Source organism: Salvelinus alpinus, chromosome 22 (genome assembly GCF_045679555.1).
Source record: "Salvelinus alpinus chromosome 22, SLU_Salpinus.1, whole genome shotgun sequence".
NCBI lineage: Eukaryota > Metazoa > Chordata > Actinopteri > Salmoniformes > Salmonidae > Salvelinus > Salvelinus alpinus.
The window spans coordinates 18,632,412-18,655,270 of record NC_092107.1 but is presented as its reverse complement, the minus strand read 5'-3'; the positions used below and the strand labels follow the sequence as shown (position 1 = coordinate 18,655,270).

Sequence of the window (22,859 nt, the reverse complement as noted above, 5' to 3'; positions counted from 1 at the left end):
CATATCCAAAGCTGTTCTGGCCGTGATATGAATGATGTGGGCAGGACAACCTAAGCCAATCACCTCCCGCTGCAGAACATTTTAAACTTTGGTATGGACATTGACCCTCCCCAGCCTATTCAGTCCTCCAAAGTTGGTATTTGTTGTCGACTGAGAATGTTTTTCAGGTTACATTTTTGGATGACCACCTGGACCTCAGCTGCAATTTCCTCTGCTGTTTCTCCATTCAATTCAACAAAATCAAGCAGTTTTGTTTCCACAGGTGTGCTGCCATCATATATCTTACAATATCTGACTACTATTGGCAGCAGCTTTACATGTCCATGATTGGACGCATCAAAGGCGAGGGACACAAATTCAACCTGGTCTAGGTCCTGTGTTACCAAAGTAGTTGCCCATGGTGCTAACACGTTACTCACTATGGCTTCACATTTTGTCCTAGCACATGTTGCTAACACGTTACTCACTGTGGCGTCACATTTTGTCCTAGCACATGTAAACTTTGGCTCATAAAGCGTCCATGTCAGTTGTGCTGTGCAGTCCATAGATCTGTAACTATGATTGTGTCACATAGTGTGGTATGCAAAGACACCCTCCTGCACAGCTAAACCATATTCTTCTTGGGAAGGCTCTACCTTCTTGAAGAATGTGGTGACAGAGGGCATACCAACATGGGCAATCAGAGAGGCTTTATGCTTTTTCGTCTGCTGATGTTCTACCACTGCCGTTCCTCTCCGGCTGCCAATTGAAAGAGAGGAATTACAAAGGGAGGGTGCAGTGAACCATTCTATCGTGTTGATGGAAATTCTCTCATCATGTTTTTCATAAAAAGTGCATTTCCATTTCTTGGAAAGAGTCCTTGTATCTCCTCTGTCTGCTCTTCTTCACTCTCCTTACTCTAACTTGTTCTTCACCTCCAATCTTTCTCCTCCACTTTTCTTCACTCGTCTTCCTTCCTTTCCTTCTCTTCACCTTTCCACCTCACTCTTCTACACTCTCCTTGCTTCACTCTTTTTACTCCCTTATTTTTCCCTTCTCTTTCCTCTCCAACCTGTATTAATAAATAGCATACTATTAGATAAAATACTTTGGTTAACAGGTTCCCATTGCTTGCCTCATTTTTGTATTTTATCTCAAAAACATTGTTTGGAATAATAAATTGGCAGGCTCTGCAATCATATCTTTACCTTTCCTCCTCTGTCTCCTTCACTCTTCATCCTATCCAGTCTTCCTCCTCTCCACTGCTAATGTTATCCATGAACATTTCTAGTGTTAGGATTTATGTTTATGCACTATAGCCTGCTACCATATTGTATGAAGATGAATATTGTTTCGTTACATCTGCATTGTTTGAGTGTGTGTGTGTAAAGAATGAGCAACATAGAGTGACATGCTATAAAAGCTGTGGTCAATCTGGAGAGGGAAGGGGTGCATATCTCTAGGCCAACCAGGGAGGGTAGAACACTGGACAATACCATATAAGGAACTGTTTGAGTGTAGCATCTGGGGAGCGGAACAAGACAGATCTAATCTACCCAAAGACCAGATGCGGACACCTGCGAGCAACAAGAGACTGGGACCAGTCTGAGTGCCAGCGATAGGCTGAGCAAAGTTTAAACCACGCTCAGCCTCTACTGTGATAGGCCAACGGACGGGTTGGAAATATGGCTGTCATAGTATTATAACTGTTGTTTGCGCACATTCCAGAGTTCCCTGTTCAACCCTGCGCAGTGATACAGTGAACCCGTATATACGAAAATTGCATTTGCCATTTATTGCTTGCGTTAAACATAATTAAAGAAAGTTAGCAGACCTTGCTTTTTATTTATCCTGATACCGGATTCGATTAACGCAGCGCTTTCACTAGCATAACCTATTTAAAACCTTATAAAGCAGATCATCCATCTATATAATAAATTGTGACATTATAACATCACTAGCTAGTATTTCAAACGATTTGTGGTGATGTTGTGGATTCACTTGATACTTGCTAGCTTCTGGCCGAGTTTTCCACAGCAGTTCTCTAAAACTATCACGAGCAATTAGTTAGTGGAAGAAGAAGAGTGAATGAAGCTGCTATAGCGAGCAGCCCCCTCTGTTGGCCTAAACAAGCACAACGCGATTGAGACGTCAACCGGTAGGCTCTGCTGCCCGGTTGCCAAGTGGGCAAGAAAAACCCCTCTCCTTACCTGTTTTTATTAATCACCCTTCTTGCAAATTCTTTAAATAATAGTCCTGTACAATTTCCATAGCTGGTAAAGTATTATAAGCCAGCTGGCTAACGATACTACACTTTTTCTGAAAGACGCTAACCAAATTCCCATATCCATCAATGTGATACAATCCTTTTCCAAAGCGTCTGGTCTATATCTTAACATGAATAAATGTGGACTCATAGCTGTCAAAGATTGTGTGACACGTTCATATTATGGTATTCCAGTAAAAGAAGAACTTACATATTTAGGCATAACCATTACAAAGGATCAGAAGTCTAGAGTCTTACTAAATTTTAACCCTTTTATTAAAAAAACCCAGAAGAAGCTAAATCAATGGCTACAGAGGGACTTATCTTTAAAAGGTAGAGTCCTAATAACCAAGGCCGAAGGTATCTCTAGACTAACATATGGCGCTGTAACGTTCGTCTTGCGGAGAGAGATTGGACCAAGGCGCAGCGGGTGATGAAGACATGAATGAATTTATTTAACAAGACGTAAACAAACACTAACACGAAAATATACTTGAAAAATTACAAAACGACGTAGACAGACCTGAACTTGAGCACTTACATAAACACGAAGAACGCATGAACATGAACAGACTACACAAACGAAACAGTCCCGTGTGGTAACACATACAGACACGAGATACAATCACCCACAAACAAACAGTGAGAACATCCTACCTTAATATGGTTCTCAATCAGAGGAAATGTCAAACACCTGCCTCTAATTGAGAACCATATCAGGCAACCCATTTAAACAAACATAGAAACACATAACATAGAATGCACACCCCAACTCACGCCCTGACCAACTAAACACATACAAAAATAAGAGAAAACAGGTCAGGAACGTGACAGGCGCTCTATCTTTATATCTTGGCAGTAAAATAAGCAAGGAGATAGACCAGATGCTTTTCAACTTTCTGTGGAGAAACCGTACCCATTACATTAGGAAAACTGTTGTAATGAACACTTATGAGAATGGTGGGCTGAATTTTCTGGACTTTACTACCTGAAATAATACTTTAAAGATCAACTGGATAAAACAATTCCTACGAAGACCCATTTCTATCTGGAATTTTATTCCTCATCATGTCTTCTCTACTTTTGGTGGCCTTAACTTCATGTTGTTTTGCAATTATAATATTGACAAAGTTCCAGTGAAACTTCTGCTTTTCGTCGGCAGGTTTTCTTGTCATGGTCTTTAATTTATAAACACAAATTTTCTCCACACAGATATTATATATGGAATAATCAAGATATATTGTATAAAAATACTTCTTTGTTTTTAGAATATTGGTTCCGAAATAATATCCTATTGGTGAGCCAACTGGTAAATGCAGAGGGTCTTTTACTCAGTTAAAAGGAATTCTTATCACTTTACAAGGTCCCTGTAACACCTAAAGATTTTGCAATTGTTTTAGATGCCATTCCCTCAGGTGTTGCTCTGTTATTCAGGAACGTGTCAAGACCTGACCCTCAGAGCCTACCTTCTATTGACCCTGTTGACTCATCAGTAGGAAAGATTTGTTTCTCTTTTGGTCCATTCAACAACAGAGCGATACGAACCTTGTTTCAGCAGGATGTTGTATCTATACCTTATGTCATGCCTTATTGGAATGGATTTATCGATAATATCTGTTGGAAAAAAGTTTGGATGTTGCCACACACATACCTACTTGTTAACAAAATTAAGGAAGTTTCCTTTAAAATGATTCATAAATATTATCCTGCCAACCACTATATGAAGAAGTTTAAGGAAAACATCAACTCAAATTGCTCCTTTTGTAATGACCACCGAGAAACAGTGTTGCAGCTTTTTTGGCATTGTATTCATGTAAGAAAACTGTGGCAAGACATCAGTAAATTTATAATTGAACACTTTTATGAAGGTCTTACACTATTGTGGAGAGATGTACTGCTTGGATTCTTTACCTACGATAGGATAAGCTGAAACATTTTTATGTAATTAATTTCATTATTCTTTTGGCCAAATTTCATATACACAAATGTACATTTACAAACAAAAAAACACATTTTCTTACCCTACAAAAAGAAATTGAACTGTATTTTAAGACAGTTAAATACTCTACTAACAAAAAAGCTGTTAGAATTGTAAGTGTATGTAATGTCCCTTAAGGTCCTTGTGTAATTGTAATGTGATATTGTACCACCTAGCTCGATTGTCCATTGTATATATTCTATATATACTTGTGTTCCCTCATGTACTTTCTGTATTGATTTGTTGTTAATAAAACAAATATTTAAAAAAGACAACATGCATAGTAAAGTTTGCTTAACTATATATCTTTGTCTGTCGTGACTACAACCAACACAGAGCATATTGAAACAGCTACTATGCTGTTGTCTTAGGTCTCTCTTTATGTCGTGTTGTGGTGTCTCTTGTGATGTGTGTTTTGTCCTATATTTAATTTTTTAATCCCAGGGTGCCTTTTGCCTTCTGGTAGGCCGTCATTGTAAATAATGAATTTGTTCTTAACTGACTTGCCTAGTTAAATAAAGCTTAAATAAAAAATATACAACAGAAGTCCCAAAGAATTTCAATACAAGTAAAGACGCATATGAACTGCGTATATCGAAGCGCGACCAAAACTAAACGCATGCGCATATGACGGCCCCAGTTCTTTGACGCCATTTGAAACATCGCAGGACTGTTTTTCTTCAGGTACTTGCTAATGTTGATCAATTAGCTATTGTTTTAATTTGTTGACCGGCACGATACACTATCATTGCTGGATAGCTTTCTGACCAGATGGTATTATTTAATTAGCTAGATCTTGACGTTCATGTTGTGGTTGCTAACTAGCTAGCAGGTTGGCCTATTATTTTGTCGGTGCAGATTTCTTGTTTCGGAACTTACATTTTCTCATTGATGCAATAAACACAGATAACATTGATTAATCGGCGAGCCTAAGTACTGAGCTGATTGTCCATAGTGTCTTTCAGACAAATGGATGGCGAAGAGGACGAATTCTTCTCCGGGAACCACTCTGGTAAGAACTGTTTTGATTCCGCCTCGGCGGGGGCTAGATTGCTAGCTAGGTCCTGTTGGTTTGTTGTTTACTGTACCAGCAACGAGTTGTCTGTTATTTCGTGTATTTATTATGGATCCCCGCAAGGCAGGTCTTACAGGCCTAGTTTTGTCGCTTCTGGACTACTGGTCAGTTGCTACAAAGAAGAACTTGGGAAAATTACAACTGGCCCAGAACAGGGCAGCACGGCTGGACCTTAAATTAATAATATGCCTGTCAATAACGCGTGGCTTCATTTTTGCTGGGGTCCAGCAATGTAGTGTTGTGGGTTTTTCTTAACTTTTTACTATTTTCTACATTGTATAATAATAGTGAAGCCATAACTATTAAATAACACACATGGACTCATGGAGCAACCAAAAATATATATTTATATTTGAGATTCTTCAAGTAACCATCATTTGGCTTGATGACAGCTTTGCACACTCTTGGCATTCTCTCAACCAGCTTCACCTGGAATGCTTTTCCACCAGTTTTGAAGGACATGCCACAATAGCTGAGCACTTGTTGGCTGCTTTTCCTTCTCTCTGCGGTCCGACTCATCCCAAACCATCTCAATTGGGTTGAGGTCAGGTGATTGCGGAGGCCAGGTCATCTGGTGCAGCACTCCATTACTCTCCTTCTTGGTAAAATAGCGCTTAAACAGCCTGGAGGGGTATTGGGTCATTGTCCTGTTGAAAAACAAATGATAGTCCCACTAAGCCCAAACCACATGAATGGCGTATTGCTGCAGAATGCTATGGTAGCCATACTGGTTAAGTGTGCCTTGAATTCTAAATAAATCACAGACAGTGTCACCAGGAAGCACTCTCACACCATAGCACTTCCCCCTCTATAATTTACGGTGGAAAAATACACATGCGGAGATCATCCGTTGACCTACACCGCGTCTCACAAAGACACAGCGGTTGGAACCAAACATCTCACATTTGGACTCCAGACCAAATGACAAGTTTCCACCAGTCTAATATCATTTGCTCGTGTTTCTTGGCCCAAGCAAGTCTCTTCTTCTTATTGGTGTCCTTTAGTAGTGTGTTCTTGGCAGAAATTTGACCGTGAAGGCCTGATTCAGTCTTCTCTGAACAGTTGCTGTTGAGATGTCTGTTACTTGAACTCTGAAGCATTTATTTAGGCTGAAATTTCTGAGGCTGGTAACTCTAATGAACTTATCTTCTGCAGCAGAGGTAACTCTGGGTCTTCCATTCCTGTGGCGGTCCTCATGAGAGCCTGTTTCATAGTGCCTAATGGTTTTTACAACTGCATTTGAAGAAACATTCAAAGTTCTTGACATTTTCCGGATTGACTGACCTTCTTGTCTTAAAGTAATGATGGACTGTTGTTTCTCTTTGCTTATTTGAGCTGATCTTGCCATAATATGGACATGGTATTTTACTAAGTAGGGCTATCTTCTTTATACAAAAGCATGTAATGATGAAGTCAGTCTCTTTGAGCCATGAGTGATTGACATGCGTATTATTCATGTTAACTCTGCATGTACATTTAAGGGCCAGCCGTGCTGCCCTGTTCTGGGCCAGTTGTAATTTTCCCAAGTTCCTCTTTGTGGCACCTGACCACACAACTGGGCAGTAGTACAGGAGCAACACATCTAGGGCCTGGAGGACCTGCCTTGTTGATATTGTTGTTAACAAGACAGCGCAGCGCTTTAGTATGGACAGACCTCTCCCCATCTGAGCTACTGTTGCATCAACATTATTGTTTACATCAGGGGTGTCAAACTCATTTCGCATCGTGGGCCACATACGGCCTAGGGAGATGTCAAGTGGGCCGGACCATTAAAATTATACCATACTCTGCTATAAATAACCAAAATATCATGTCTTTCCTTTGTTTTGGTGTAAAGAAGCACAAGAACATTAGGAAAATATTGAAATTTAATGAACTATCCTTTTACAAAACATTTCATGAAACACCTCATATTTCCTTAGACAAATGTGCAATTTACTTTTATCATTCACAAATATGCATTGCAACTGATCCCACTGATTGTACAAAGGCACAAAACTTTAATTGGTACTGAAAAATATAGTAATGCACTTTAAGATTAGATGAGACTTTTAAAGAAAGGAATTTTTAAACCACTTACACATACGCATATAAAATCTAAATGTAATCCCTGCGTACACCTTACAAACTAAGGAGAGTGATTTTAAATGTGTAATGAAGAAAGTGTTCGCCTGTCCTGTAAATCTGTAAACTTCATACATGAAACATACATACACATACAATACATACTGAAAATTTATGGAGTTGTATGAACAGTAGAATTCCATCACACAACTTTTGTTTTGAAGCTGCTGACTAACATTAAAGTGCACATTTTTTAAATCACCACAGTAAGGATTCATCTTCACAGAGCTGTATTCTTTCAATGCAAACAGTATCTAAGGCAGCATTTTAAAGGTGTTAGTCTAGTCTGGACTTGTATTTGTTCCTGAAACTTGGCATCTTTTGGCCTGTACAAGTGCATCAACACCAGGTGTCATGTCCTGACTAGCTGTCACTTTCAGAATGTCATTTAAGTGCTTGTTTGTGAGCCTTGAACGCATTTTTGTTTTATTGATATTCATCACTGAGAAAATTTGTTCACAAAGGTAGGTTGTCCCAAACATGCACAAAATTTTAGCAGCCAGGGCTGTTAATTTGGGGTACCCTGGTAGTAGATACTGATAAAATCTGTCCAGACCTACAGAGGCAAATTTGCCCTTCAAATCTGCATCACACTGCAAATCAATTATCTCTAGCTGAATTTCGACCGGCAGATCAGAAGCTTTAACTGTGAAAGGTAGCCAGGCTGTCAGCCTGTAGCCAGGCTGACAGCGCGGGACCAGTCCACTCCAACTCTGTCCAATGCAGCAACGACAGAGCCGAAAATGTCTGTCGTCATGCCCATTGTATATGATACCAATAGTTGTAAACATTCATTCTGGAATGCCAAGAAAATGTGTTGGTTATGTCCCGGTCTTGTAGATGGTGGTGGCACCCCGGTACAGGACGAAAATGCTCCCGGTTCAGATGCAGAAGAGGAGAGGAAGGAGTCGTGCCACTCAGAGGTAAGGGGATTGTCATCTAAGCACGACGTGTTCAACACCAGTCTAGTGTGGTGGTCAAGCCCTCTTGATTTCCCTACCATCTTGCACATACAGATTAACATTTAAAAAAATATGTATAATATCCCAGGGCTCTATGCTGACCTTTTCTTACAAGGAAAAATGTAGGTGCACACAAAGACATTTAGGAGCTCAGTAAAGCTAGAATACTTTTTCTAGGCGCATTGGTGCTCCTAAATTAAAATGTCAGATCGCACAGCAAAATATTTAGGCTCATATGCAAGTAAAATGGTGGCACTGTAGAAACCTGTATCTATCCTAACCTTAGACTTAACTTAACTTTTTTGTTATGCAGGATGAGAATAGTCATGGTGAGGGAGCAGCTCAGGCCATGGAGACAAACGGTTTGGCCAGTGGGTCAGACAACGAGGGCCACAAAAGGGAGGACAGTGACTCTGAGGAGGAGGAACCAGTCAAACGCGGCACCTCAGACGTAGAGTGCACCCCCCCACCCAAACGCAGAGGCAGCAACTCAGACGTAGAGTGCACCCCCCCACCCAAACGCAGAGGCAGCAACTCAGACGTAGAGTGCACCCCCCCACCCAAACGCAGAGGCAGCAACTCAGACGTAGAGTGCACCCCCCCACCCAAACGCAGAGGCAGCAACTCAGACGTAGAGTGCACCCCCCCACCCAAACGCAGAGGCAGCAACTCAGACGTAGAGTGCACCTCCCCACCCAAACGCAGAGGCAGCAACTCGGACGTAGAGTGCACCTCCCCACCCAAACGCAGAGGCAGCAACTCGGACGTAGAGTGCACCTCCCCACCCAAACGCAGAGGCAGCAACTCGGACGTAGAGTGCACCTCCCCACCCAAACGCAGAGGCAGCAACTCGGACATTGAGGGTCCCCCAGTCAAACACAGAGGCTGCACCTCTGACATGGAGGAGAAAGAAACCAAGCAGGCTGCAGCCGGGAGCGACTCTGAGAACGAGGATCAGCCCCCGTCTCCAGCCCGGAGCAGACACTCGAATGCACGCAGTGATTCTGAGACGGAGGTGCCCGAACACAAAGCACAGATCGAGTCTGATGGAAAGGAGGAGGAGTGCGGTGAGAAGAAGGGGAAGTGGAAGGCTGTAATGCATTCTGACAGTGAGGATGAGGTGGAGGCTCGGTCAGTGAAAGCAGCTGCAGGCAGTGGCCAGGAGAAGGATAGTCCCGCAAAACAGGTGGTGGACGATAGTGAGGATGACGACGCAATGCCAAGTAGGTGCCATCTACATCAGAGTATTGGGATGGGGGAAAACAGTTGACTCCTGATAAGTACACAATCAATCACTGATCCTACTGATCCCTATTCGAATATATTTTCTATTCACTTTCTCCAGATATCGGCATGCTTTGGATTAGTACACACATTCATACTACAACAGTTCCAAGTTATTGCACTGTATCAAGTAGGGGTGTGACATTAAATAAAATTCAGAAAAAATCCCTAACCTAAAAAAAGAAAAAGGTTTTGCAAAATTCAGATCATAGTGTGGTTATCACTAAACTACCACTAACAGGTCCCGATCATCAGAAAGGGGGAAATTAAACATACCTAACACAACAATACTTTAATGTTAGTAGGAGGAGATATGCATCTTTCAAATTATTAACATTTTAGTAATTTAGCAGACGCTCTTATCAAGAGCGACTTACAGTAGTGAGTGCATACATTTTTCATACTGGTCCTCCGTGGTAATCAAACCCCCATCCCTGGCAGTGCAAGTGCCATGCTGCACCAACTGAGCCATCCCAGACTGCCGCAGTTATAAAGCGTTCTGCATGTCATTGTCATTCACAGTTGGGAAAATGGCCGTCGAGTGAGACAGGGAAGGGACTGCAACAAAGTCTTGTATGGCAATACTTTGAAAAGTTAAATGAGGAAGTTGTGTAATGCAAACTTTGAGGTGGAATTGAGCTATAGTGGCAGTACAGGTGTCAGGTGCAATGCTGAAGGGAGGCACTGTGAGACCCAACCTGTTGCTTGCAGCAGTGCGATTTGGGACCGAGTGAGAAAATCACAGTGCTGATTACAGAAATGATTGCAGTTGATATGCAGCCATTGTCAATGGTAGAGGATGTCGGCTTCAATGTTGCCTTAACCTCTCTGGGATATTCGGGACGGTAGCGTCCCACCTCGCCAACAGCCAGTGAAATTGCAGGGCGCCAAATTCAAAACAACAGAAATCCCATAATTAAAATTCCTCAAACATACAAGTATTTTACACCATTTTAAAGATAAACTTGTTGTAAATCCAGCCACAGTGTCTGATTTCAAAAAGGCTTTACAATGAAAGCACACCAAACGATTATGTTAGGTCAGCACCTAGTCATAGAAAAACACAGCAATTTTTCCAGCCAAAGAGAGGAGTCACGAAAAGCAGAAATAGAGAAAATTAATCCCTAACCTTTGATGATCTTCATCAGATGACACTCATAGGACTTCATGTTACACAATACATGTATGTTTTGTTCGATGGAGTTCATATTTATATCTATAATCTGTTTACATTGGCGCGTTATGTTCAGTAGTTCCAAAACATCCGGTGATTTTGCAGCAAGCCACATCAATTTACAGAAATACTCATAATAAACATTGCTAAAAGATACAAGTGTTATGCATGGAATTTTAGATTCTTAATGCAATCGCTGTGTCAGATTTAAAAAAAACTTTATGGAAAAAGCACACCATGCAATAATCTGAGTACAGCGCTCAGGCACCAAAACAAGCCATACAGATACCCGCCATGTTGTGGAGTCAACAGAAGTCAGAAATAGCATTATAAATATTCACTTACCTTTGATGATCTTCATCAGAATGCACTCCCAGGAATCCCAGTTCAACAATAAATGTTTGTTTTGTTCGATAAGGTCCATCATTTATGTCCAAATACCTCCTTTGTGTTCGCGCGTTTAGTACACAAATCCAAACTCAGGAGGCGCGGGCAAGTCCAGGCAAAAGTTCAGACACAAAGTCCTATTACAGTTCGTAGAAACATGTCAAACAAAGTATAGAATCAATCTTTAGGATGTTTTTATCATAAATCTTCAATAATGTTTCAACCGGAGAATTCCTTTGTCTGTAGAAATGAAATGGAACGCAGCTAACACTCACGGGAGCGTGCGAGACTGAGCTCATGGCACTCTGCCAGACCCCTGACTCAAACAGCTCTCATTCCCACCTCCTTCACAGTAGAAGCCTCAAACAAGGTTCTAAAGACTGTTGCCATCTAGTGGAAGCCTTAGGAAGTGCAATATGACCCCATAGACAATGTATATTCGATAGGCAATGACTTAAAAACCTACAAACCTCAGATTTCCCACTTCCTGGTTGGATTTTTTTCTCAGGTTTTTGCCTGCCATATGAGTTATGTTATACTCACAGGCATCATTCAAACAGTTTTAGAAACTTCAGTATTTTCTATCCAAATCTACTAATTATATGCATATTCTAGCTTTTATGGCTGAGTAGCAGGCAGTTTACTCTGGTCACCTTTTTATCCAAGCTACTCAATACTGCCCCCCAGTCCCAAAGAAGTTAATGGCATGTATAGAGCCAGACTGCAAGATGCCAAACCGTGAACGCCTGGATGTAGAAATTGTACAATGATTGCTCTGTAAGTACAAAGTGCAAGCTCTCAAACACCAGATTGTTGGAAGTTTATGAACACGTCACTGCAACGAGCCATCACATTGAGAAGTGAGAACAGGCACACAGCAGAGAATTGTTGCTGAGTGGGTGGGTGGCAGCAGTAAGGTGAGCGCCGTCTGGTAGGGTTTCCACTAGATGGCAAAGCCACAAACTCATAATTTTCTATATCGTAAAAATGCATGTAAAGAAATGTACTTTTTGGTCTTAATTTAAGGTTAGGGTTAGGCAAAAGGTTGGCAATGTGGTTAAGGTTAGGTTTAAAATCACATTTTAAAGATGCACTATGCAGAAATCTCTCTGCCATTTCCTGTATGCAAAAATTTGAATAGTTCGCCTAATTTCAGTTTGTGCCAAAGCAAGTATAGTGTAGAGAATCATCGTACCATCCAAACCACTGTGAAATATATTTTCCATAACCAATAATCTTGTATTTTCAGCTGTTTTGAAGCTGGTGTACAAAACCAAAGGTAAAAGTCGCAAAAACACTTGCTTCCGATGAGAATTACATATCTATAACTCACATTTCTATGTGAAATTTGTTTGGGTCGTATAAATAGGCGGGGTTTATGACTGTGGCTGTGGTAACTAGTGACGACCGTCTGGTCGGATTGGATTGCGGTAGATTGAACTCCATTGCCCCTTAGTGGTCATACGGAGGACCATATCTGAATTGTGAAGTCACATAATTTTATCATTTTTCTTATCGTTTAACGATAATTAAATGGCAGTTTAAACGTTAACCACATTTTTTACATTTGTCACATGCATCGATCCCCGGTTCAAATGTTTAAACGTTGTGGTTATTTCCACGTTTAGCAGAGAAATAACAACAAATAAGGCACTGACTGATGGCTGTTAGTGTATCTAGCTAGTATGCTAACCGTAGCTAGCTAATTCAAGTTATGTGAGCACCATTCCAGTTAAGACGGGCATACTGTAAGTCAGGTGAAAAATATTTATTTCAGAAAGACTACCTGTCGAAATGAGTTTCAGCAAAACCATGCCTATACAAGATGTTGACGCTTGTCTGACTTTTGCCGTTTGATAATTCCAGTGACCCTGTCGGATTCCAGACGTCATTAATATTTGGACACGGACATGATCAAAAAGCTATATTTGCTCTCTCTGTCATTTCAGCAAGCTAGCTATATATCAATGCATTATTTAAATTGCGTCCGCGAATCCGCCATAGAAATTGAAAGAATTTAAACTCCGGTAATATGGATAGCCAAACTATTGAACAATGGGCGAGTTTGTTTAGCATGGCCGGTGCACCACGAAGGAGATTTCTCTTTAGGTTCAATGGAATGGTTGAGAATGAGCAAACCCTGCACACCCGGCGAACCGGACCATGTAAAAATAATTTGCCCCAAAATGTAGTGGTCAAACTATTCATCTTGGGGGGGAGCGGGGTTCTAAAATGCAGTCATATCACGCAATTTTACTATTTATTAGATAGTCGTATATCTTTTTTTAATGCAGACTAGCTCAAGAATAAGTGAAATTATCCAATGGATTATGATAATTTTTTGCCCAAAAACGTGGAGGTGTAAAACATTTGTTTTCACCACATATTTTAATTTGCTCCATGTTTCAGGCAGCCATGTTTCAGGCAGCCAAGTGTAGGCTACAGCAAAAAGATGTAGCCAGAGAAGGAAGAGGAAGCGAGACACCCCACTTGGCTGTTTTTTTTCTGCTTCTATGAAAGTCGATGAACTAAGAAGACCAGACCCAGCTGCTATTGCATTATTGTCTATCAGACACCCACCCCGTTAAGTAAACCGTAAACCAAAAGATGTTTCAATGGTAATCGGCCGGAGTAAACTATCGTAATTTAGCCACCATCTTTGCTGTAGCCTAAGATTAGGCTAAGCATACCTATTGAGTCCACGTACCCATCCTTTGGGTTAAAAAATAAAAATAAAAATCCAGCTGTTTAAATGTTTCAACTATTTCATCTGGTTATATCCAGGACACAGAGCGGGGTGCCTCGTAAGGATCCGCAGAAGGCGAGTGGGAAAGCTGCCGTTACTGTCAATATTACTCGCCAACATGCAATCATTGGACAATAAATTAGACGAGGTGCGATCACGAATATCCTACCAACGGGACATCAAAAACTAATATCTTATGTTTCACGGAATCGTGGCTGAATGATGACATGGATATTCAGCTAGCGGATATACGCTGCACTGGCAAGATGGAACAGCACACTCTGGTAAGACGAGAGGGGTGGTCTGTGCATATTTGTAAACAACAGCTGGTGCACGAAATCTAAGGAAGTCTAGATTTTGCTCTCCTGAAGTAGAGTATCTTGTGATAAAATGGAGAACACACTATTTGCCTAGAGTTTTCAGCTATACTTTTCGTGGCTGTTTATTTATCACCACAGACGGATGCTGGCACTAAGACCGCACTCAGTCAGCTGTATAAGGAAATAAGCAAACAGGAAACCACTCACCCAGAGGCGGCGCTTCTAGTGGCTGGAGACTTTAATGCAGGGAAACTTAAATCAGTTCTACCTAATTTCTATCAACATGTTAAAAGTGCAACCAGAGGGGAAAACAATTCTAGATCACCTGTACTCCACACACAGAGACGCGTACAAAGCTCTCCCTCGCCCTCCATTTTGGTAAATCCGACCACAATTCTATCCTGATTACTGCTTACAAGCAAAAATTAATGCAGGAAGCACCAGTGACTCGGTCTCTAAAAAAGTGGTCAGATGAAGCCGATGCTAAACTACAGGACTGTTTTGCTATCACAGACTGGAACATGTTCTGGGATTCTTCCGATGGCATTGAGGAGTACACCACATCAGTCACTGGCTTTATCAATAAGTGCATCGAGGACGTCGTCCCCACAGTGACTACCTACATACCCCAACCAGAAGCCATGGATTACAGGCAACATTCGCAATGAGCTAAAGGGTAGAGCTGCCGCTTTCATGGTGCGGGACTCTAACCCGGAAGCTTATAAGAAATCCGGAGCCTGTTTATGTTGCCTGTCAGTGTTTATTAGCCTACTGATTCCGTGAGCACCGAGCCTCACAACGACATGTCAAGTAAACAATTTCACTAATTTGGCTGTTTTTAATCTTTGCTTTGCTGTAACGAAGGCTTTACACTTTTTTTTAGTTAGTTATTTACGTTTGTTTACACTGCTCCAAATATTTATAATAACAAAAACGCACCTTTTTCTTGATCTCCTTATATTACTATTATTAAGTAATGTCGTTTATCATTAGTAGGCTTAGTGTAGAAGCCTTGTATAACCTTAATGGAGCTGTAGGCCTAAGAGCAAATCCTGTTTAGTCTTAATACTGTAACTTGCTTAGATTTCGGTCGGTCATTTATTTGTTTATGTCTTCACACAGCATACGAGTCATTCATGATTTGAAATACAATCAAGCATTTTAGTTTTTAAATCAAATAAAGCATGCCTTGAATAATTTTCTTAAACAATAAATAAACCGTTCCATTTCGGAAATTGCATTCACCAATGAATGCGACTGTTTTAGGTCTTTGCTGTAACAAAGGATAAAAAAACTTAAAAAACGGACTCTCTGGTACACTCATTTATTTAGTGTTTACATTGTTCCAAACGGTCAGAAAAATGATATTGTCATCTATACCGTACCTGTTTGGCGCACACAATATGCACGCAGCGCTTGCTCCTTACCATCTTTTTCTTGATCTCCAGTATTTTCCACAACTAATCACATTTATTCCACACATCTGACTTTACCTCCTGAGCAACCAGTAAACATTCCCCCCTTTTCAAGTTTATTTGTCACGTCCTCTGCATCCATTTTGCTGTCACGTGTTCAGAGTTTGTTATAAACAATTTATTGATGTGATTATATGTTATAGGTCAGGCCCTATTCGGATGGGATTAGTTTTACTGTGGGAAGTTGGGTAATTATGTACACAAACGCCACATCTGTAATTTTAGTCGTGTCCGAATCTGCCATGTCGGTCATTTTTATGGCAGCAGAGTAACAATTTCAGCCAGAAATACTTTTTGGGCGAACTCCTAGTCCCGTGCGAATCGACATCCCTTTTTTTGAGAGCGATGTCTGAGTTTGCCAAGTGTTGGTCGCGGTTTGTGCAAGAAGAAACAATAACTGATTCGATAAATTGAACTAAGTGCTACGCATAAGCTATATATGAATGGCCTACATGTAGCCTATCAACTTTCACAGTGAATGCTTTTGTTTGTTTTGTGCGTATAAATGTAATATTGCCAAATGCGCCAGTAAAAAATACTTACGCCTATTTAATGCAACCCTTGCTGATAATAGATCGCAAAGCAGCATACAACTGACTTAAATGTTTGGAAATAAGTCAACTTCATCCATAGCTCACATCTGAAGGCTGTGTTGCATTTAGGACCTACTGCGGTACTGTGTCAATTTTTTTGATGCCATAGCCAGTATACATACACTTCCTCAAAATAGTCTGAATGAATCTAAGATGACTCAAGAAATGTCATACTTTATGTTTTTGCAGAGGAGATCTTAGTTGTGCAATTTTATATCTAAGATGTTTGCAGTATTTCTCAATAAAAAAATGTGCATGAAAACAAGTCCTCTTGTTCGAATGACAACAGACTTTTTTGAATAATCCATACTGTTGACCAATCACCGACGATGGGGCGTAGACTTCGGCTATCGACTTTGGCTTGCCTCATTTTTTTTTGGTGTGCGTCCGAACAGCCGAAAAAAAACTAACTGAAGTCCAAATTGAACAAACATTTTTCATTTTGGGGACTGGCGAAATGTCCCTTTAAATTATTATATATTTTTTTAAATCCCCGTTGTTTTACTATCCTTGTGAGAACTTTTGGAACCCAAAAGGATAGTGAAGTTAGTCCACACAGAATTCAGCTCGGACAGACACAGCTCAGAGAGGTCCAACCCATGTACTCTATCAGCAGCATATTTGAATTTAGAATGGAAAATGAATGTGTTTATGCAACAAATGTTAGGGCATTGAATCGAACTAAAATGTATCGTTACTTTTCTAAGTGAAAGATGCACATCCCTGCACTGTATCTATCAGGTCTCTAACTCCATCTGTTGGTTTCTTAATGTGATTTTTGTTGAATGTGTGTGTGCCGTTACAGTGAAGAGGAAGAAAGCCATCCTGTCCGACAGTGAAGATGAGGAGGAGAAGGCTGACGAACCAGGTAAAATGACAGACCGGCAGCTGGGCCAGCGCAATTGGGTGGTTCTGCTCAAAAGTAATGTACTGTATAGGGAATAGGGTGCCATTTAAGATGCACACCTTATCTTGAAGTCTATGACGGTTAAGCTAGTGTGTGGAGATTAAGGCTGCATCTTAAATTACTCCATAGTGTACATGTGGTGTGTTAGGTCTAATGTATTTTTTTTATTGAGCTGCTCTGTTGGCCAGGTCTCCCTTGTAAAAGAGGTCTTCTGACCTCAATCGGACTTCCTAGATAAATAGTTTTGGTCAGAGCCGTGGGGCTCTATGATCATAATGACGGTGACTCCTCTTCCTCAGCGTCGAAGAAGAGCCGCACCGTGTCTGACGACGAGAACTCTGACAGTAACGCAGGCTCAGAAGCGCCCGACAAAACCATGGCCAAACTGCGGGAGCTGGGCTCAGAAAGCGAAGACGAGGATGATGGACAGAAGGCGGCAGGAGGGAAGAAGGACGAGAAAACACTGTTTGGTAGCGACAGCGAATCAGGTGACGAAGAAGAGTAAGTATTCCGATCCCTTCACACACACTCGCACTCCGTTTTTAGTTTGAGTTTTGAATTTCCTTATGTAAATGACAATTTGCTGTTTACTTTGCTTTTTACTAACTTTGTCATTCTTTCTGTAATGATAGCACTATACAAGGTATTATTGTTATTTTTATTCTGTATCTTGACATAAATAAAATTATATTAGATTTTTCACATGCTTTGTTAACAACAGGTGAAATGCTTACTTTACTGGTCATTTTCCAACAATGTAGAGTTAAAGATAGATAACAAAAAATTATATTAAAATAGTGACACAAGGAATAAATACACAGTGAGTAAAAATAACGGAGTACCAGTACCGAGTCGCTGTGCTGGCGTATGATAATTATTATTATACCTTTATTTCAATAAGGAACACAGACTGAGACCAATGTCTCTTTTACAGCTGGGCCCTGCGTATACAGTTTAGGAACAATGATTAAGAAATTACACAAGACAAACAAAGCGATCACAGATAACATAAGAAAATACAGTAGCAGATTGTTAGTTACACACAGGTTATTCCCCTAATAGCACAAGAAGTTGCATTACCTGAATCAGTTGCAAGCAATACAAAAATAAAAATCCTCCAATAATTGTTTAAAATGGGCAAGGGGGACAAGTCTCAAGTTTAAGTTTAGTCTGCAGGCTATTCCATAAGCAAGGAGCGTAACAGGAAAAGGCAGCCATACCAAACTCTGTGGAGATCGCAGGGGCGTCAAGTGTAATCCATGCTTGAGACCTGGTTTTATGAATTATAGTTATAATGTTGATGAGTGATGATAAATAAGAAGGTAGTTTATTCAGAAGTGCTTTATAGACAAACACGAGAGCATGTTGTTCTCGTCTCACGGACAGCAAAGTCCAACCCACATTTTGATATAAAACACAGTGGTGAGTTCTGTAGCTAGCACCCGTAATGCACCTAAGTGCGCAGTGATAAGTAGCATCCAGTGATTTAAGTGTGGATGCCGTAGCATGCATGTAGATAATATCCCCATAATCTATAACGGACATAAAAGTAGCTTGCACAATTTGTTTTCTATTTGGAGAGGACAAACATGTTCCTGTTTCTATAGAGGAAGCCTAGCTTGATTTTTAGCCGTTTGCAAAGTTCGTCAACATGCATTTTAAAAGGCAGTTTATCATCCAGCCATATCCCCAAGTATTTATATGCAGAGACCTGATTAATTCGAGAGCCATCTAAGCTCGTAAGTGCAAGTGTATTTTCAACCAACTTTTTGAACCTATTCAAAATCATAAAATGTGTTTTCTTTGCATTTAAAACAAGTTTCAGCTGTATGAAAGACCCTTGTAATATCTTAAAATCTGTCTCCAATTGTTATAATGCTTGGTCAGCTGTTGAAGCGATAGAGTACATGAGTGTCATCAGCATAAAAATGTATTTTACACTTATCTCATCACCGATATTGTTTATGTAGAGCGTGAACAGTAATGGACCAAGTATAGAACCTTGTGGGACCCCTTTAACCAACTCCAATGGCTCCGACTGGATGCCGTCGACTCTAACAGCCTGAATTCTATCCTTTAGATAGTCATGAAACCAACGACAGGCTTCCGATCCCAGTCCTATTAACGACAGCTTACCCAAAAGTATCGCATGGTCTGCAGTACATGCGATACATATGTACCGAAAGGATGCGTATGTATTCTAGACTGTATGGTTTCTGATTGTAGGGTTCCTATGCTCTCTCTCATATAGGAAAATGATTGCAGACATTTTTGGTGACTCAGGTGATGAAGAGGGGGAAGAGTTTACGGTGAGTTTTATTAACTTTACAAATCAAATTTCAAAAGTTTGGACACATACTCATGCCATGGTTTTTCTTTATTTGTACTATTTTCGCCTCTCCCGAGTCCGTAGGGGAGTTGCAGCGATGGGACAAGACTGTGTAACTACCAATTTGGATATCACGAAATTGTGTAGAAAATGGGTTATAAATAAATAAACAGCCTTGATGGCCTAAATGTAGTTTTCAGTCCCAGCTTTGATGCACCTGTACTGACCTCGACTTCTGAATTATAGCGGTGTCCACAGGCCGTGGCTCGGATGGTTGATGTACTTAATGATCTTTTTGGCCTTCCTGTGACATTGGGTGCTGTAGGTGTCCTGGAGGGCAGGTAGTTTGCCCCCGGTGATACGTTGGGCAGACCGCACCACCCTCTGGAGAGCCCTGCGGTTGCGGGCGGTGCAGTTCCTGTACCAGGTGGTGATACAGCCCGACTAGATGCTCTCAATTGTGCATCTGTAGAAGTTTGTGAGGGCTTTAGGGGCCAAGCCACATGTCTTCAGCCTCCTGAGGTTGAAGAGGCGCTGTTGCGGTGTCTTCACCACACTGCATGTGTGGGTGGACCATTTCAGATCGTCAGTGATGTATACGCCGAGGAACTTGACGCTTTCCACCTTCTCTACTGCGGTCCCGTCGATGTGGATAGGTGCGTGCTCCCTCTGCTGTTTCCTGAAGTCCACGATCGGCTCCTTTGTTTTGTTGTGAGAGGTTATTTTCCTGGCACCACTCTCCCAGAGCCCTCACCTCAACCCTGTAGGCTGTTTTATTGTTGGTAATCAGTCCTACTACTGTTGTGTCGTCTGCAAGCTTGATGATTTGAGTTGGAGGCATGCGTGGCCATGCAGTCGTGTGTGTGAACAGGGAATACAGGAGGGCGCTGAGCACACACCCTTGTGGAGCCCCTGTGTTGAGGATCAGCGAAGTGGAGGTGTTTCCTACCTTCACCACCTGGGGGCGGTCCATCAGGAAGTCCAGGACCCTGTTGCACAATTTTATTCGACACATGCTTCGTAAACAAAAGTTAAATGCTTACTCACGGGCCCTTCCCAACAATGCAGAGAGAAAGAAAATAGAGAAATAATCTAAACGTAATAACACACAATTATAAATACACAGTGAGTAACGATAACTTGGTGTACCAGTGATGTTCTTAGATTTGCCCCAAACATAATGCTTTGTTTTCAGGGCAAAAAGTTTATTTCTTTGCCATATTTTTTCCAGTATCACTTTAGTTCCTTATTGCAAACAAGTTTTGAATATTTGTGTTCTGTACAGACTTCCTTTTCACTCTGTCATTTAGGTTAGTATTGTCGAGTAACTGCAATGTTGATCCATCCTCAGTTTTCTCCTATCACAGCCATTAAGCTATGTAACTGTTGTGGCCTTTGGTCTCATGGTGAAATCACTGAGCCTTTTTCTTTCTCTCCGGCAACTGAGTTAGGAAGGAAGCCTGTATCTTTGTGGTGACTGGTTGTATTGATACACCATCCAAAGCTTAATTAATAACTTCCTCATACTGAAAGGGATATTCAGTGTCTGCTTTTTTTTCTCCACATCTACCAATAGGTGCACTTCTTCTTTGCGAGACATTGTAAAACATCCATGGTCTTTGCTTGGAATTCACTACTCGACTGAAGGAACTTACAGTTATCTGTATATGGGGTACTCATAAAAAAATTGTTAACCACTGTTATTGCACACAGAATAAGTCCATGCAACTTATGTGACTTGTTAAGCAAATTCTTACTCCTGAACGTATGTAGGCTTGCCATAACAAAGCGGTTGAATACTTAGTGACTCAAGGCATTTCAACTTTAACACTTATTTTTTTATTATGTTATTGTTTATTTCAAAAAAATAAAAATTACACTTAAACTTTGAGGGGTATTGTGTGTAGATCAGTTGCACAAAATCTCGATGTAATCAATTTTCAATTCACGCTGTAACACAACAAAATGTGGGGGGGAAAAGTCTCGGTGTGTGAATACTTTATGAAGGCACTGTATGTACATATAACTAGGAATAAAGTGACTAGGCCACAGGATAGATAATAAACAGTAGCAGCAGTCTATGTGATCAGTCCCCAAAAAAGTTTGTGCAAAAAGGGTCAATGCAGATGGTCTGGGTAGCTATTTGGTTAACTATTTAACTAACTATTTAGCAGTCTCATGGCTTGGGGGTAGAAGCTATTCAGGGTCCTGTTTGTTCTAGCATCGGTACCGCATGCCCTGCGGTAGCACAGAGGAACAGTCTATGACTTGGGTGGCTAAAGTTTGTACATTTTTAGAACCTTTCTCTGACACCGCCTGGTGTAGATGTACTGGGCCGTATGCACAACAGTAGCTACTTGCGGGTCAGATGCCAAGCAGTATGTTGTCTTGCTGTTCTGCCTCCTCTCCTAGCGTTCTGTCTCCATTGGTCCCGCTAGCAATCCTACCCCTGCACTTTTTACAGATCTTAAAGTACTGGACAAGTGAAAGCTAGCCATAAAGCATATTTAGCCAATAACTTGTATTATTCAGAAACATAAATACCGTCAAAAATGAGAAAAATACTGTGAAATTGTTTTTTGACCATATCCAGTCCTTTCAGGTCTGTGAACATCAAGGGTCCCAATCACAGATTAAGCTTGTCCTGGACTAAAACACATTCTTAATGGAGAATCTCCATTGAAAGGGCTTTTAGTCCAGGATTAGACTTAATCTGTCTGGGAAACTGACCCCAAATGTTTAGGGACTCTTGGGAACTGTCCAGACACCGAAACTATACCTTATCTTTGATTCCCGATCCCAACGACTGATGTTTCTGCACCAATAGGGTTTCAATCAGGAGGATCTGGAGGGGGATAAGAACCAATCACAGGCCTCGGCAAAGAAAGCAATGGCAGACGACTCGGACTCTGACGAGGTTGTGGACAGGGGTGGTGGCCAAGAGTGAGTATCTCATGAAGTCTTTGTCAACATGTTCAATCAATCGATTTCCTCTTGCCACTATACTTTCATTCTATAGAGGCGTGGCTAACTGGCTGACTGTCTCTATTCAGCACCAGCTTCATGTCAGACTTTGACGTGATGCTGGCTCGTAAGAAGGCCCAGAGCGGGAAGCGGCGACGGAACCGCGACGGGGGAACGTTCATAAGTGACGCTGACGACGTGGTCAGCGCCATGATCGCCAAGATGACAGAGGCTGCAGAGGTGATGTTCAGGCCCCGAACTGTGTGTGTGTTCTGTCATAGCTCTTCGATGCAGAT

General features: G+C 41.2%; 1 protein-coding gene across 4 annotated transcripts in view; it reads left to right on the top strand.

Annotated features, from left to right (window-relative positions):
- The first annotated feature begins 4,802 nt into the window (after positions 1 to 4,802).
- LOC139549174 (protein IWS1 homolog) overlaps positions 4,803 to 22,859 on the top strand; it is a 35,771-nt gene continuing 17,714 nt past the window's right edge. For 2 of the 4 annotated variants that reach the window (XM_071359344.1, XM_071359341.1), the window contains exons 1-9: positions 4,803 to 4,907; positions 5,189 to 5,235; positions 8,263 to 8,345; positions 8,698 to 9,607; positions 17,169 to 17,231; positions 17,570 to 17,771; positions 19,522 to 19,579; positions 22,427 to 22,542; positions 22,653 to 22,803. In XM_071359344.1, coding sequence (XP_071215445.1) covers positions 5,193 to 5,235; positions 8,263 to 8,345; positions 8,698 to 9,607; positions 17,169 to 17,231; positions 17,570 to 17,771; positions 19,522 to 19,579; positions 22,427 to 22,542; positions 22,653 to 22,803 — 1,626 coding nt within the window. In that variant the 5' untranslated portion in view covers positions 4,803 to 4,907; positions 5,189 to 5,192. Of the gene's footprint in view, positions 4,908 to 5,129; positions 5,236 to 8,262; positions 8,346 to 8,697; positions 9,608 to 17,168; positions 17,232 to 17,569; positions 17,772 to 19,521; positions 19,580 to 22,426; positions 22,543 to 22,652; positions 22,804 to 22,859 lie in introns of all 4 variants that reach the window. The other 2 variants (XM_071359343.1, XM_071359342.1) reach the window with 2 other exon arrangements.